The 14728-nt window shown below is 45.2% G+C and overlaps 1 protein-coding gene across 1 annotated transcript in view; it reads left to right on the top strand.

Moving 5' to 3' along the window:
* sspo (SCO-spondin) overlaps window positions 1–14728 on the top strand; it is a 100611-nt gene that overhangs the window by 27780 nt on the left and 58103 nt on the right. The window contains exons 30-62 of the mRNA XM_076887896.1: window positions 129–243; window positions 399–520; window positions 1418–1582; window positions 2282–2515; window positions 2622–2744; window positions 2944–3038; window positions 4463–4694; window positions 5165–5317; window positions 5968–6105; window positions 6223–6405; window positions 6491–6641; window positions 7434–7593; window positions 7932–7980; window positions 8643–8747; window positions 9550–9677; window positions 9797–9917; window positions 10000–10127; window positions 10199–10340; window positions 10420–10590; window positions 10685–10856; window positions 10947–11010; window positions 11122–11143; window positions 11448–11568; window positions 11724–11937; window positions 12044–12185; window positions 12283–12459; window positions 12617–12805; window positions 13360–13425; window positions 13510–13665; window positions 13764–13922; window positions 14006–14170; window positions 14257–14448; window positions 14549–14671. Coding sequence (XP_076744011.1) covers window positions 129–243; window positions 399–520; window positions 1418–1582; window positions 2282–2515; window positions 2622–2744; window positions 2944–3038; window positions 4463–4694; window positions 5165–5317; window positions 5968–6105; window positions 6223–6405; window positions 6491–6641; window positions 7434–7593; window positions 7932–7980; window positions 8643–8747; window positions 9550–9677; window positions 9797–9917; window positions 10000–10127; window positions 10199–10340; window positions 10420–10590; window positions 10685–10856; window positions 10947–11010; window positions 11122–11143; window positions 11448–11568; window positions 11724–11937; window positions 12044–12185; window positions 12283–12459; window positions 12617–12805; window positions 13360–13425; window positions 13510–13665; window positions 13764–13922; window positions 14006–14170; window positions 14257–14448; window positions 14549–14671 — 4677 coding nt within the window. The remainder of the gene's footprint in view (window positions 1–128; window positions 244–398; window positions 521–1417; window positions 1583–2281; window positions 2516–2621; window positions 2745–2943; window positions 3039–4462; window positions 4695–5164; window positions 5318–5967; window positions 6106–6222; window positions 6406–6490; window positions 6642–7433; window positions 7594–7931; window positions 7981–8642; window positions 8748–9549; window positions 9678–9796; window positions 9918–9999; window positions 10128–10198; window positions 10341–10419; window positions 10591–10684; window positions 10857–10946; window positions 11011–11121; window positions 11144–11447; window positions 11569–11723; window positions 11938–12043; window positions 12186–12282; window positions 12460–12616; window positions 12806–13359; window positions 13426–13509; window positions 13666–13763; window positions 13923–14005; window positions 14171–14256; window positions 14449–14548; window positions 14672–14728) is intronic.

The following is a 14728-nucleotide window of genomic DNA, read 5'->3' as shown; positions in this document are numbered from 1 at the left end:
CAGCATACTGTAAAAATGAATTTCCATGAAGTCTTCGTGAAGCACTGTGTCCTGTTCGCAAATTTCTTTGTACATTTAATGACAGCAATAACTGTGAATTGTGATGAACTTTACTTTTCTCGGCCCAGACTGTGGTGTGGTTTGTGATGAAGGGGAGTTCCTGTGTGCGGGGGGACGATGTATTCTGTACCTCCATCGATGCGATGGCCACGATGACTGTGGGGACCTCAGTGATGAGAGAGGGTGTGTATTATGAAGTTTGATGCTCTGCACTGGTCTAGTTGTTTTAGTCTGTTTTACAAAGACCATATAAGATGGTTAGTAGAAGATTTTGTTTTCTTTTTGTGTTTACTACGACCATTCATCTGCACGAACATTTCACATGACTGTCTTTGTAGCTGTGTGTGCGCACCAGGAGAGTTTCAGTGTCGAGGAGACCAGTGCGTTCCCGCCGACAGAGTGTGTGATGGAACCAAAGACTGTCCCTCTGGAAGCGATGAGGCTGTTTGTCCAAGTAAAGGTACAAAAAACCCCAGAGTAATATAATAACCATCGATCCATCCATCTATCCATGCATACATTCATCCATCCATCTGGCCATTCATCCATCCATCTATCCATGCATCAATTCATCCATCCATCTGGCCATTCATCCATCCATCCATCCATCCATCCATCCATCCATTCATCCATTCATTCATCCATCCATCCATTCATCCATCCATCTGGCCATTCATCCATCCATCTATCCATGCATCAATTCATCCATCCATCTGGCCATCCATCCATCCATCCATCCATCCATCCATCCATCCATTCATCCATTCATCCATCCATCCATCCATCCATTCATCGTCCCTCCATCCATCCACCCATCCATTCATCCATCCATTCATCCATCCATCCATTCATCCATCCCTCCATCTATCCATCCATCCATCCATCCATCCATCCATCCATCCATCCATCCATTCATTCATCCACCCATCCATCCATCCATCCATCCATCCATCCATCCATCCATCCATCCATCCATCCATTCATCCATCCACCCATCCATTCATTCATCCATCCATTCATCCATCCATCCATCCATCCATCCATTCATCCATCCCTCCATCTATCCACCCATCCATCCATCCATCCATCCATCCATCCATCCATCCATTCATCCATTCATCCATTCATCCATCCATCCATTCATCCATTCATCTATCCATCCATTCATTCATCCATCCATCCATCCATCCATCCATCCATCCATCCATTCTCTTCCTCTTATCCTTGCAGGGTTGTGGGGGAGTCTATCCCAGCTGTCTTAGCCCCACTAACTAATATAATAACTACTAACAGTTAAATACATTTTCTCATACACACTCCCGATTACACAGTTTAAGCAGTTCTGTGTTTGTGGCAGTGACCTGTGCTCCGGACCAGTTTGCCTGTGGTGATGGTACATGTGTTGCCATCACTAAGCTGTGTGATGGAGCTACTGACTGTTCAGGAAGAGAGGACGAGAACAGAACCAACTGCTTCACCAGTACCACAACACCATCACTCCTGCCTGTCACACCAACGTCTGGTAATGTCATTTAAAGGTTATGGAAAAATGTTTCTAGTACATAAACACCTAGTCAGAGGTTATTCTTAGACATTTCTACCATTGTTATATGTTTTTCTTCTTTTTGCTTTTTTGCCTAATTCTCAGTTTTGTGTATTTGATAAGACGATCTACTCCCCAAGGTGTTACCATTTCATTTTGCTTTGACGCTGCTGTGCTGGGACATTTCTCAGAAAAAGCCCTGCGTTACACATAACTCATTATTTTTTTTAAAAGTAATGCAGTATGGTACTTATTACTCAGTGAAGAAAGTGATTCGTTAAACCACTTGTTACATAATTTTCTCGTTACAATGTAAACAACCTTAGACGCACTGTCAAATAATTACCAGAAAAAGAAAAAAATACATTTGTTTAATGTTTTTTTTCTATCCAGTTAAAAGATGATCCTAAAGATGATGCTAAAGTGACCATAGATATGAGGCAGGTGAAGTGCTTAACGTGTACAGAACAGAGTACAGCACGAATGTGTGGTCAGATGTACGTCTCAAGTTTTGCGAGGGGTCAGTAAGACTAGGAGAGTGCGCTATAAAGCCAGCCCATTCCATCCTTTGTGGTTCTTTTGGAATATGTTTTGCCATTCTATTCAGGACCTGTTAAATATATATTATTTATACACATGTCATATATATAATGTCTCTGATACCTTTTGGTTCTGCAGCTTGCAGGTCTTATGAGTTCAGCTGTGCCACTGTTGGGCAGTGTGTGCCTCAGGCCTGGCGCTGCGATGGAGAAACAGATTGTATGGATGGCAGTGATGAGCAGCAATGTGGCGCCCCGTGTGGCTCCGGCCAGGTGCCTTGTGTCAGTGGGGACCAGTGCGTGGAATACCAGCAGCTCTGTGATGGGACCCCACATTGCAGGGATACGTCAGATGAGAGTATCGACAACTGTGGTATGTTAATGTATATACTGTCTATGTTCTAAGCATCAAGAATAAAACCCTAGAGTCAATATGATCAGGCCAAAAAGAGCAGTTTGTCCTACCATCTGTCTACTAGGCTCTACCCGGATACCTCCCTGTTTAGGCAGCTTCCCATGTGACAACCGCACCTGTGTGAACATGTCACAGGTCTGCAATGGTGTCCCAGACTGTCCACGGGGCGAAGATGAGTTGGTGTGTGGTGAGTTCTCATTAGATAAAGAGAAGGCAGGTAAGCCTAGAGTGAGACAAGGAGTGACCATGATGATGCTATGATACAGTCACGGCCAGGCTTTCATTAAAAGATGTCATCAGGACTAAAAAGGACACAAGTTTGATTGTATTAACTCCCCTGTTCTCTTGTATGATCATTAATATATTTGACATCTTGTTCTGTTAAGATAAAACTGTCTCACCAGCACTTCCTGGCAGCAACACCACTGTCACCTGCTCTGAGTTCACCTGTATGGATGGAACCTGTGTGCCTTTTAACGTGGTAAGCTAAACTCCGCCCCAACACGCCATCTATATTTTGCAGAAATGATCAAGTACATGAAGATAATCTTTTGTTGCTTTCCTGCTGGTTTGGATAGAAGACAAAAATCTGATACAGCAGTATAAGTTATTTGCATTTTTTAAATGACCAGCATCTGTTTCAAATACACATTTTTACATTTATATTTGAATTAGCTCTTTCTAGTTTTTTCTGTCTCATCTCTTTATCTGCCTCTTCCACCACAACACTCTCCCCTTCATCTCCATTTCATCCTATTCCTCTTTACCTCAAGCCTAAGAATTCCTACGTTATAAGCTAACGCTATGCTAGCTAATATTAGACTATAGTGTCCTAAAAGTCTGTAGTTTTTAAGTACATCCAAAATTTTAATATGACTTTTACTGCATTCTCACATCACATATGGGTTTACTTGCTAAGTGTGAGTTGCCCACTTTGAAGATTCACTTGAAATTAAGTTTTGGTAACAGCGGAGAATAGCAGCTAACAGGAGCTAACAGCAGCTAACAGGCAAAAACAGCAGCTAATAGCAGCTAACAGGAGCTAACAGCAGCTAATAGCAGCTAACAGGCAAAAACAGCAGCATGTTCTGGCCCCAGCAGAAAATTACAGATTACCATTGCTCATCAATCACAAATGAGCTACTTTGGCTCGTCGACAATGTAAAGGGTAATACACAGAGACGTATCAATGTCAAAGTGTAATAAAGATCAGGTAAATACCGTAGCAGCGACTAGTGTCCGTGGTTCAAGTACCTACTAAGTTTGTAAGCAATCTTGACATAGAACACAAGCATTCAAACTTTTGTAGGCCTTCAGATCTCATCTAGTATAATTTGAGGGGTTGTTGATAACACAGTGATATAAACCATGTGGCGTGAAGTCAGGGAGAGTCCCAGGGCAACACTTCACAGAATCAGTAAACACACTTGGACTTCAGCCCTCCCATGCTCACTTCTTCACAGAAGCCAGATGCTTGTCATGAAAGTATTTTACTTCCTCTGAGGGAGAATATACAAGTGTTTGTTTACTCATAGTCGTTTATCTTATCTACATAATATTTAGTAGGTTTTTCACTCACTTGAAGTGTCATGTTGCCTACAACATGTAATGTGTTTACTTAACGATGTGTGGCTGAACAGGCAACGAAGGGATAGAAGTCCTTGTTTTACACCAGAAAGTTGGGAGAAGTTTCAGTTGCGTTACTACTGAGGTTCTACTTTATTTTCTATTGCATGGCTGCATCATTCAGTCTTGGAATCTGAGGTTATTTGCAGGCCCACATATGAAAGTACACTGCATCTGTTTTTCTCCGTTAATTATACTAAAACTAAGTCAGTTATGTTTTCAAGGAAGGAAGAAAGAAAACGAAAAGTTTCATGTACAGTGAGCCTGCTCTGTTTTTAGGTGTGTAATGGTGTTCCAGACTGCCCAGACTCCTCATTAGGGTCGCTCGGAGACCCCACAGACGAGCAGGGCTGTAAAACCTGGAGCTCCTGGGGCCCTTGGAGTCCTTGCAGCACCACCTGTGGGACGGGCTTCATGAGCCGGGAGAGATCATGCCCTCCAGGGGACCCGCTGCACCACTGCCGGGGTCAGGACATCCAGAGGCAGGAGTGTTTCAATACCACCTGTCCTGGTAAGGACATACACAGAAACTGTAACACACACGTTTGGGAATGCTTTCAGGAAACGTGAGATTCCTATAATTTTGGAACAAGAGGGTTTATTTTTCATAGAAGGCTGGAGGAAAAACTGACGACAAAAATAGAAGCATAAAGGAAAGTCACAGACGCACACATGTCAAAAAGTCTGACTTGTCTTCTGTTCTGGTTCAGCGACTAACCGGAAGGTTGGTGGTTCGATCCCAGGCTCCTCCGCTCTGCATGTCAAATATCCTTGGGCAAGATGCTCTCCGATGCATCCATCAGAGTGTGAATGTGTATGAATGTTAGATAGTAAGCACTTAACAACTTAGAAAACATTCTTGTGTGAATGGGTGTGATTGGGTGAATGAATTAGTTGTATAAAGTGCTTTGAGTGCTCAGATAGAGTAGAAAAACGCTATATAAGAACCGGTCCATTTACCATTCACCATCTTCTCTACAGTTGATGGTCGATGGCTGCCGTGGGGGAGCTGGTCAAACTGTTCCAGTGGTTGTGGTGGAGTTCAGGTCAGAAACAGAGCATGCACACCTCCTCTCTATGGAGGACAGGACTGTTCCCAGCTCCCAGGACCATCTAATCTGTCCATGGAGACCAGTAAGCAGTTTGTAAAGATGAATGTTTTATTGAGCAAAAGTCAAGTATTTTGTTTACGATGGTTTTATTACTTATTATAAAAGTAATTACTGCCCAGAGATGGCTTGTGCTCTCAGAGAGCTTCGCAAACATGTAAAATGTAAAATTTAAAATCAATATTTTTGGAACTCCAAAAATCCCGTATATAAATATGAATAAATATTCCAAGTATAAAAAACGTAGATCTTCTCGAGTGTTGATGGAAGTTGTTTTTATTGCTGATGATGGTGGTTGCTTTATATCCAAATCTGGGCTATTTAAACCAGAAAGGAAGTAATCAGAGTCCAGACTTTCACAATAAGACTCATGGTCAGCTCAGACTTATAAATACTTAAATGCCATGAACTGGTAGTAAATGAGGGAAAGCTAAGGACAATAAGAGATAAATTGGTAAAAAGGAAAGAAAAACGGTACCACGTCCAGTTCTAAAATGAGGAGATTTCCTGTATTCATTTTTGTCTTTCCCTTTTTTTATACCAGGGTGTTTACCCTCGTTACTTTAACCTGCATAACGAAACAGATAACATACGAGAATTTTCGACACTTTTCATTTAGTTACACAGCTTTTCTTACAGTAGGACTTCCTGCTCTGTCTCTGTGCCTCACTGTAGAACCATGTCTGAATGATGGATGTGACAACACCAGCTGTCCCACAGGCTTGGTTAGACACAGCTGTGCTCCCTGCCCACTGTCCTGTGCCCACATCAGCAGTGAGTCCACCTGTGATCCCAGCGCACCCTGCTTCTCAGGTCGGTGCATGTCAGGACACGTGTGGAATGTCCTGTGTGATAAATAAAATGTGGCTTCTTCACCAGTTTAGATTTCAGTCACAAGCTTTTTTTGCTCTAACGTATCAATACTTTCAGGATGCTGGTGCCCAGAGGGGCAGGTGATGAGCCACACACAGCAGTGTGTGTCACCAGAGGAGTGTGTGTGTGAGGTGGCGGGTGTGCGCTACTGGCCGGGCCAGCAGATCAAAGTGGACTGTGAGGTTTGTGTGTGCGAGACAGGAAGGCCACAGAGGTGTCAGCCCAACCCTGACTGCTCCAGTGAGTCGCTGTAGTCAAATCCACAGCTGACGTGTACACACAGACTGCTGTGAAGTCTGAGGAATCTGTTTTGTCACACTTGTAGTCCACTGTGGATGGTCATCATGGTCTGAGTGGGGAGAGTGCTTGGGGCCGTGTGGTGTGCAGAGCGTTCAGTGGTCCTTCCGCAGCCCAAACAACCCCCCCAAACATGGAGATGGTAGGACGTGCAGAGGAATTTACAGGAAGGCTCGCCGGTAAGTCTCCTCCTGCTTTCATTGGTTAGAAACTGTGTACTTTTTCAAGACTTTCAGCACTCGGACCTTTTCCAAACATGGTCACTCTCCATGGGATTGCAATCGTCTGACGTGCGCCTCTGTGAGAATTCATCATTCTTCAACGTGAGCTCAGCAGATGTGCTATCAAGCATTATAAATATTTTGATGAAGAGGTTTTGAACTGCACTAATCACCACTTAATGCCCAAAAAGTAGTCAAAAAATTTATTTAGTTTACTAGACTGCGTGTGTAGCTCATGAGGTCATCCACCAATCAGCTAGATACATGTAATCTTTTCAAAGTTCAAAAAACGGGCGTCAAGGATGAAAGTCCAGTGTTTGCTTTTCTGTCCAGTGTGCTCACTTCTTAGTGTTGGCAGAGTGCAGCAATCCACCAGCTGTTCATGATTATGTCCAAGTAAGAAAAGATGATTAATGTGGGAATAATGTGTCAGTTACTCTGTAATGTGCTGCCACATTGGAACAGGTGCAAGTCGTGAGCGTTATAAAAGTAGCAGCTAAAATATTGTGCACCCTGATCCAAGAATGGAAATGTCTCCCTATATATGGGAATCCAACCGTGTGCCAAGCATTTCTCCCCTGCTGTGAGGAAGTATTTTCTATCAGCTCTGGCTTTGAGGTTAAAAACATGATCGAATCATGATGTCCATCCACCAACGTCTCTGCTGGGTTTCTTTGAAAGAAAATGTCTGTCTTTGTGTCTGTATTACAATCCCACTGTCGGCGTGTGTGTCTGTGTGTGTGCGTGCAGGTGTCAGACAGCCCCCTGTGAGGAGTGTGAGTATCACGGTCAGTCCCACACAGTGGGCGACAGATGGCGGTCAGACCAGTGTCAGCTATGCCGCTGTCTTCCCAACCTCACAGTGCAGTGCTCCCCCTACTGTCCATACGCTGCCACTGGCTGCCCTCAGGTGAGAGGATGTGTGTGGCTGTTGTTCATTTTTGTTGGCAAAAGCTACTAAAAATAGTCTTATTGTTATGTTTTAAATGTTGTTCACCTGTCGCCACTTTAGTGTCGTCTACAGACTTTACTGATTAGTGTAACCAATGTTCTTCTTAAGTTTGTGTCCATGTTTTGTGGAACTATAATGGACATTGGCACATTTGTGTATGTGACTGTGTGTAAATGTGTGTTTGTATCTTATTCCATGGAAACACTTGTAGTCATCTCCTGCCTCTGCAACCTTTTCTTGCCTCCACGTAGCTGTGCGTCGTGGCAACTCGAGATGAATGCTTTTTGTTTGTGCAGGGCCAAAGTCTGGTGCCTGGAGAGGGAGACAGGTGTTGCTACTGCCAAGGTAAAATCTGAACAGTTGTTCTCCTGTTTACGCTGATTAAGTTCTTTCCACTTTAATGGTGGTTGAACTTAAACACGAGGAACTGCCCTCCATACTCACTAATGTAGCATCCAAATGTCAGATGACGTAGGGACTAATAATGATAAATGTTAGACGCCGTAATCTCACTTGTGGTGTTTGGAGAGAGAGCATTATTTTTATTTCTTTTTATTAGAAAAAAAACGTCACTCCTGACACGATCGACAGCACAGAAATGTTGTAAAAATGATTTTTAAAGATCTGTTTAAGAAACGTGATGAAGACGGTGCAGCAGTTTATGAGTCAGAAAATCATCCCACAGATTTTATTTTTTAATTTATATGGAGTTAAAAAGTGAACGAGTGCTCTGTGCAGAATCAACCAATTTGTTAGTTTATAGTGTTGCATTCTGGGTAAGTGCTATAATTGGACTGGTAACAAATAATGGCCATGCATTACTTAAAAAAATGACATTAAGATGAAGTTGGGACCCTTGTAGAAACATCATCTGCTGAATGGACCTGTAAGTGAACATCTGGCCAGCAATAAAATTGCATTACTTAGACGACTGTCTCTTGTTTATGGTAGACAATCTTGTGTTAATGAATATTCTCTTACCACTGTTTGTATTCTACACCTGCTAGGTGAAAATGACACAATACTTACAACAATTGGTCCTGTCACTGTGACCTCCAAGCCAGCACAGGTCACTACACCCCTGATTCCCACATACCCTCTTCCTCCTGGAGGTAGGTGCCTTCCTCTACCTGTTGTTAGATATTTAAAGGTTGATCCTGAGACGATCCAGGAGAGCCAGTTTACTTTTATTAATGTTGCTCAGAAATGGTCTGCAGTTCACCCAGAGGCTCAGCTGAGGGCACCCATGAGACATTTACACCTCTTAGAAGACAAACATGTTCGCTTTTGCAAACTCAGTACCAACAGTATGTGTGACCTGAAATAAAAATGAAACGTTTAAGCCGACAGATTTTTCCCATGTTACTGCTTTGGAGTCAGAAGCAATTGATGCTAAGTTATCAGCTAAAGCTACACTGGTTAGCAAGCAGACACATACCTTTGTAACGAGCCTCAGTCAACAAAACTGGAGCACTTCCCTACATAAGATGCCTTTATAAGTTAAAAGTATCAGTATCATTATTGGTATCGCTGTTTTTCTGTATTGCATCCATACCAAATCTGCAGTATGGCACTGCTCTAGCAGCCATCGCCTGCCTCTAACCCTGACAGTACTTAAATAGCATTTATCCCCCACAGCACAGGTGTTATGAAGAGGAAAACTAAGCGCTTTGTTGAATCACACCAGAAACAGGTGTCTGCTTCTGCATGATCACTGCTGCTATCGCTCATGTCATTGGCTCAACTGTATAGAAATATATTGCTACACAGTTGTAACCCATAAACTTTAATGGAAACTATAAGCTTACATTGTTATACCTGGACAATCTCACGAACAAGTCGGTGAAGTCTTTATAATCTGAGGTGCATCTGTTTTAAATCATGCAAACTTTGTTTATCCTTGTTCCTGTTTAGAGGAATGCTGGTCTCCCCTGGGTGTCCAGTCTCTTCCTGCCTCAAGTTTCAGTGCCTCTTCACAGCAGGCCGGTCACCCCCCTGATGCAGCTCGTCTGCATGCGTGGGACCCTCACAGTGACCTCCAGGTACTCCACACATAATCAGACCCCTGAGCATGTCCACCATCATCCTCTTTTTTTCCTTAGACTTCTCATAAATGACAAATGATGCTATTTAGCTATTTATCTTAAAATTCTTCCTGCAGGGCTGGAGTCCAGAACCAGAGGAGTATAAGGACCTACCACAGCGGAGGCCTGACAGCTACACCGGCAACACACAGAGTCCCTACATACAGATAGACCTGCTAAAGCCATACAACATCACTGGTAAACAGGCACACAGTTTACATGCAGTACATGCTGCTTCAGTGTTTTGTGCACTTAGTTTCGTCGCTGTGCTATCCTACAGGTGTGTTGACCCAGGGTGGAGGTGTGTTTGGCACATTTGTGTCCAGCTTCTTCCTCCAGTTCAGCCGGGATGGAAATCAGTGGTACACTCACAAGGAGCTGGTCACTGATGCCCCACCCAGAGCCAAGGTGCAGCAGCAAACCAAAGCGCTTTACTTTAAAGGCTTTATTATTTTTCTTAGTGATTGTTCTCCTCCCAGGTTTTTCTCGGTAATCACGATGATCGAGGAGTGACGGAGAGCAGACTGGACAGGATCGTGTCGGCTCAGTTTGTCCGCCTCTTGCCCCATGACTTCCAGAATGGCATCTATCTTCGCCTTGAGATCATGGGCTGTGGCGATGGTTGGTGGAAAGGATGCTGGTCTTACATACTGGGTTTGTGTGTGTGATTCTAAAATGCAGGCTTTACTTTCATCACCAGGTTCTCGCTGGTTAACATCACCCAGTCCTCCCTCACCAGTCTCCCCAGCAGGTGGCTGCAGAGAGAAAGAGTTCCAATGTGAGAACGGTCGCTGCGTGCCAGCAGGTCCTCTGGGCGTAGTCTGCGATGGCGTCAATGATTGCGGGGACAGTTCGGACGAGACCCACTGTGGTGAGCTGTCCACACCACAGCTCATAGTTTGCTCTTTAATATTTTAGAATAAACATAGACATTCTTACTGAGCACAACTACTCACTGTGTGCAGGTACGCAGCCTTCCACTACAGCCACCAGTCCACGTAGCTGCCCTGCTGGTCAGTTCTCCTGCCCCCCACCAGGGGGCTGCATTGAGGCATGGAAGCGTTGTGATGGAAATCCCCACTGTCCCAGAGGAGAGGATGAAAGTGGATGCCACCCTCATGACAACATTACAGCCCAGTAAGACACGAGGACGCGGATCTTTTTTGTTTAACGTAGAAGCATTGCAGTTGTTTTTAATTCCTCTTCAATACGATCACTACTGTGCAGGCCGTACACACCCCCGCCTGCCCCGCTGAGGACTCCATCTATGGCTGCTGTCACACATCCTGCTGTAAGCCAGTGCATTCATTTAAGTCCCATTATTTGCATTTGGATTTGAGATGTTAAAATACGTACAGCATGAACAGAAACAGTGCTTCATACTCTGATCTTGTCTCTGCAGGACGGTGGCCCGGGATATCACGGTGAGGTTTGTTTTCAGCTGTGTGATTGTTTTTCTTCATTTCTTATGAAGGCTGAATGACTGTAAGGATCATCATATATCACTGTGGCGAGGCGGGGCCTGCGATGCTGCTGCAGGTGAGATAGAGGCACCTGCACAGCATCTGCAATCACGCCTCGGCACTGTAAAAGGCTGCGCTGTTGTCATTGGTTGTTGTTGGTATGTGAGCTGCAGCCGAGGTGTTTAAGTGTACAGCAACCATTAATAAAGATGCTGCAAAGCATGCAAACATCACTGGGTCTGTCGTGGTTTTATCACAATCACAGGTATCTGCTCCTCTCCGCTTGGACTGGAGGATGGGAGAATCCATTACGGTCAGCTCACCTCGTCCTCCCATCGGGAGAACAACCCTGCCGATGCCGGGCGGCTGAATATAGTCCCAAACATGTGAGACGCTTGTCAAGCCTGAAACAGATCAAACTTCTGTCTTTCAGTGTTAGCACATTGGGTCTTAAGTAAACTTTCAAGTTCTTGTTAACGCTGGAAGGGGAGATGACAAAAGAGAGGTCATCTCCGTGTCATACCATCTTTTGTGCTCACAGCCAGGTGATGGAGCCCGGTTGGAGCCCGTTACCTACAGACCCTCAGCCGTATTTTCAGGTGGATTTCTTGGAGCCCATGTGGGTGTCAGGCGTGGTGACACAGGGCACTGAGCGAATGTGGGGTTCCCTCACCAAATACCGCCTGGCGTTTGCCCTGCACAGCAGCCTTTTCACAGACTTTACTGAGAATGGGAAGCCCGATGGCCCTGCTAAGGTATACTTAACACATTTAAACAGTACCATTAATTATAATTTCAGCACTGTAAAACATGATTACATATTTTTATATGTAATAAAGTGTCTTCTCTGTTGCTGTGCAGGTGTTTGAGGTACGGATGGTGGGCAGGACCCCCGTGACCCGCTGGCTCGGTCGGCTGGTCAGAGCTCGCTACGTGCGCATCATGCCTGCAGAGTACAGGCACACGTTTTACCTGCGCGTGGAGATCCTCGGCTGCCGAGGAGGTCAGGGCATAAACCAAATTATGATAATTATTCCTAATGTTGGCTGTACAACCTTCTCTTACCAGGTTATACTGTTTCTCTTCTTCTGCTTTTGCAGATGAGCTGGTGACCCCCAGCAGTGTGACAACATCTCCCTCTGGTGGTGGGAAAGTGACAGTGCAGCGCTGTGAACCTGGTCAGTTTTTCTGCCAGCACAGTGACGAGTGCATCTCTGTGTCTTTGCTCTGTGATGGTCGACCAGACTGCAAGGATCATTCTGATGAGATCGGCTGTGGTACGGACAGCTTTGATTTTCTGCTCTCTTTAGCTTTCAAAAATCAGCAGTAAACAAAAAACTGTGAAGGCCCTTCCTGCACCCACGCTCACTTTCACTTTCTCATTTCTCATTGTCAGTTTAGCTCATGTGGTTTTATTTTCTTCATCGTTTTTAGGTACAGCTCCAACAAGAGGCTTTCCAGGTCTGCAAAACCAGACCAGCTCTACAGGGAGACCAGGTATCCATGGTGACCACACAACAGGTGCCCCAGGCCTACATACCACCAGGTCTCAGGGCGGACTTCCTGGAGTGCCAACATCAGGAGTCACAGAACCTACTCGATCACAGAAGATCACAACTGCTGGTAAGTGCGAGTCTACATGTGCTGCTGTGTGACCGATGATGCAGCAGTGGATGAGATCCTGCAGGTAATGTAGGAGAGAAGTGAGAGGAATCGAGAATTAAATCTTTTCCAAATTCAGCTTTCGAATTGACTCTAAGATCTTAACGCTTGTTTTTAAGACATTGCATGAACTAGCTGATCTCCTAACCTCGTATTCTCCCCCAAGATCCTTGAGGTCTGCAGACCAAATGCTTTTGGTTGTCCCAAGGTCCAGACTAGAACACAGAGGAGACCGGGCGTTTGCTGTAACATTGCCATTGCATATCAGATCCTGCCCAACACTGGATACTTTTAAAATCCGTCTAAAGACCCATTTTTATTCTCTGGCTTTTGCTTCATCATGAGTTTGTTACCATTATTCTTTTTATTCTCTTCTAAAACACTGTTCTATTTTTCTTTTATGTCTTCTGCTTTGTCCATTTTATTGTACAGTACTTTGGTCAAAACTTGTTGTTTTTATATCTATATAAATAAATTTGAACTTGAACTACATTTAACCTCAGAGGTCACTGCAGGTCATCCTGGGCTGCATCTCAGCACGCGGTTCGACTCCGGTACGCCCGGTCTTCGATCCACAAAAGGTTGGAAGCTATGCTGTTAGCATTTATGCTAAAACCGCGTCTCTTTACAAGAGACTGTAACCTCTGTGCTCTACTGACTGCCAGCCCCAGTGATCACCACCAGCCCGCGTGATACCGGCTCACCCAGAGTGATTTGCGTGCAGGGCCAGTTTGCGTGCGGATCGTTTGGTTGTGTCGACTCAGCACAAGTGTGCGATGGGATACGGCACTGTTTGGACGGGTCAGACGAGCAGCACTGTGGTGCGCATGAGTAACTTTACAAACACCGTGGACGTAGAGTTGGAGGAGTTATACATCCATATTCACTAAATGTTTTTCATTTTTATCGACTGTGTCAGGCACCACAGCCAGGCCGGCGGTGACTCCGCAGCGGCCCACGGTGCCCAGCCCGTGCTCTCCCAAGCAGTTCTCCTGTGACAGTGGGGAGTGTGTTCACCTGGACCGCAGGTGTGATCTGCAGAAGGACTGCGTAGATGGATCTGATGAAAAAGACTGTGGTAGGCCACACGTGCACCTTACAGTGGTGATGTGACCCAACAGTGAATATTTTTAAGGTTCCCTCTGGTCTCCTTTCTTCCAGTGGACTGCGTCATGTCCCCGTGGACAGCGTGGAGCGCCTGCAGTGTGTCATGTGGTCTTGGCTCCTTGTTCCGGCAGAGGGACATGTTAAGGGAAGCTCTGCCCGGAGGAGCTTGTAGCGGGGATCCATTTGACAGTCGAGCCTGCTTTCCTCAAGCGTGTCCAGGTCTGCCTTCGACCTCCATAATGAGACGCGTGTTTGCCTATTATCCAGTAATAGTTAATGCAACGGCAGCCTTTCTCCTGTTGTAGTTAATGGTCACTGGTCAGAGTGGACAGAGTGGTCGGAATGTGACGCCCGCTGTGGAGGAGGAGTCAGGCAGAGGAACCGGACCTGCTCGGCGCCGCCCCCTAAGAACGGTGGACGGGACTGCGAGGGGATGACCAGGCAGAGCCAGAGCTGCAACAGCCAGCCCTGCACCAAAGACACGGACATACAGACAGGTCATTGAGATGCAACCAGCCTGAAATGACCGGATCTTCTGATCACCTGCTTGAAACAATAAAAGCATTTGAAATGTCTGCACTGTTATTTAAATGACAGGTTGTGTCCTTGGCATGGTGGTGGTAACAGAGGAAGACTGTCAGGCCGGGAGAGTCGATCCCTGTCCTCCTACTTGCTCACATCTCAGCCTGGACAGAAACTGCACTGCTGAGTGCATTTCGGGTAGGATGCACAGTAGATTTGACTCGAGGCCAGCGTTGGCTTTGCACAGTGCGCAAA

Source organism: Maylandia zebra, linkage group LG9 (assembly GCF_041146795.1).
Source record: "Maylandia zebra isolate NMK-2024a linkage group LG9, Mzebra_GT3a, whole genome shotgun sequence".
NCBI lineage: Eukaryota > Metazoa > Chordata > Actinopteri > Cichliformes > Cichlidae > Maylandia > Maylandia zebra.
The sequence above is the reverse complement of the archived record's forward strand: the minus strand, read 5'-3'. Positions and strand labels throughout refer to the sequence as shown.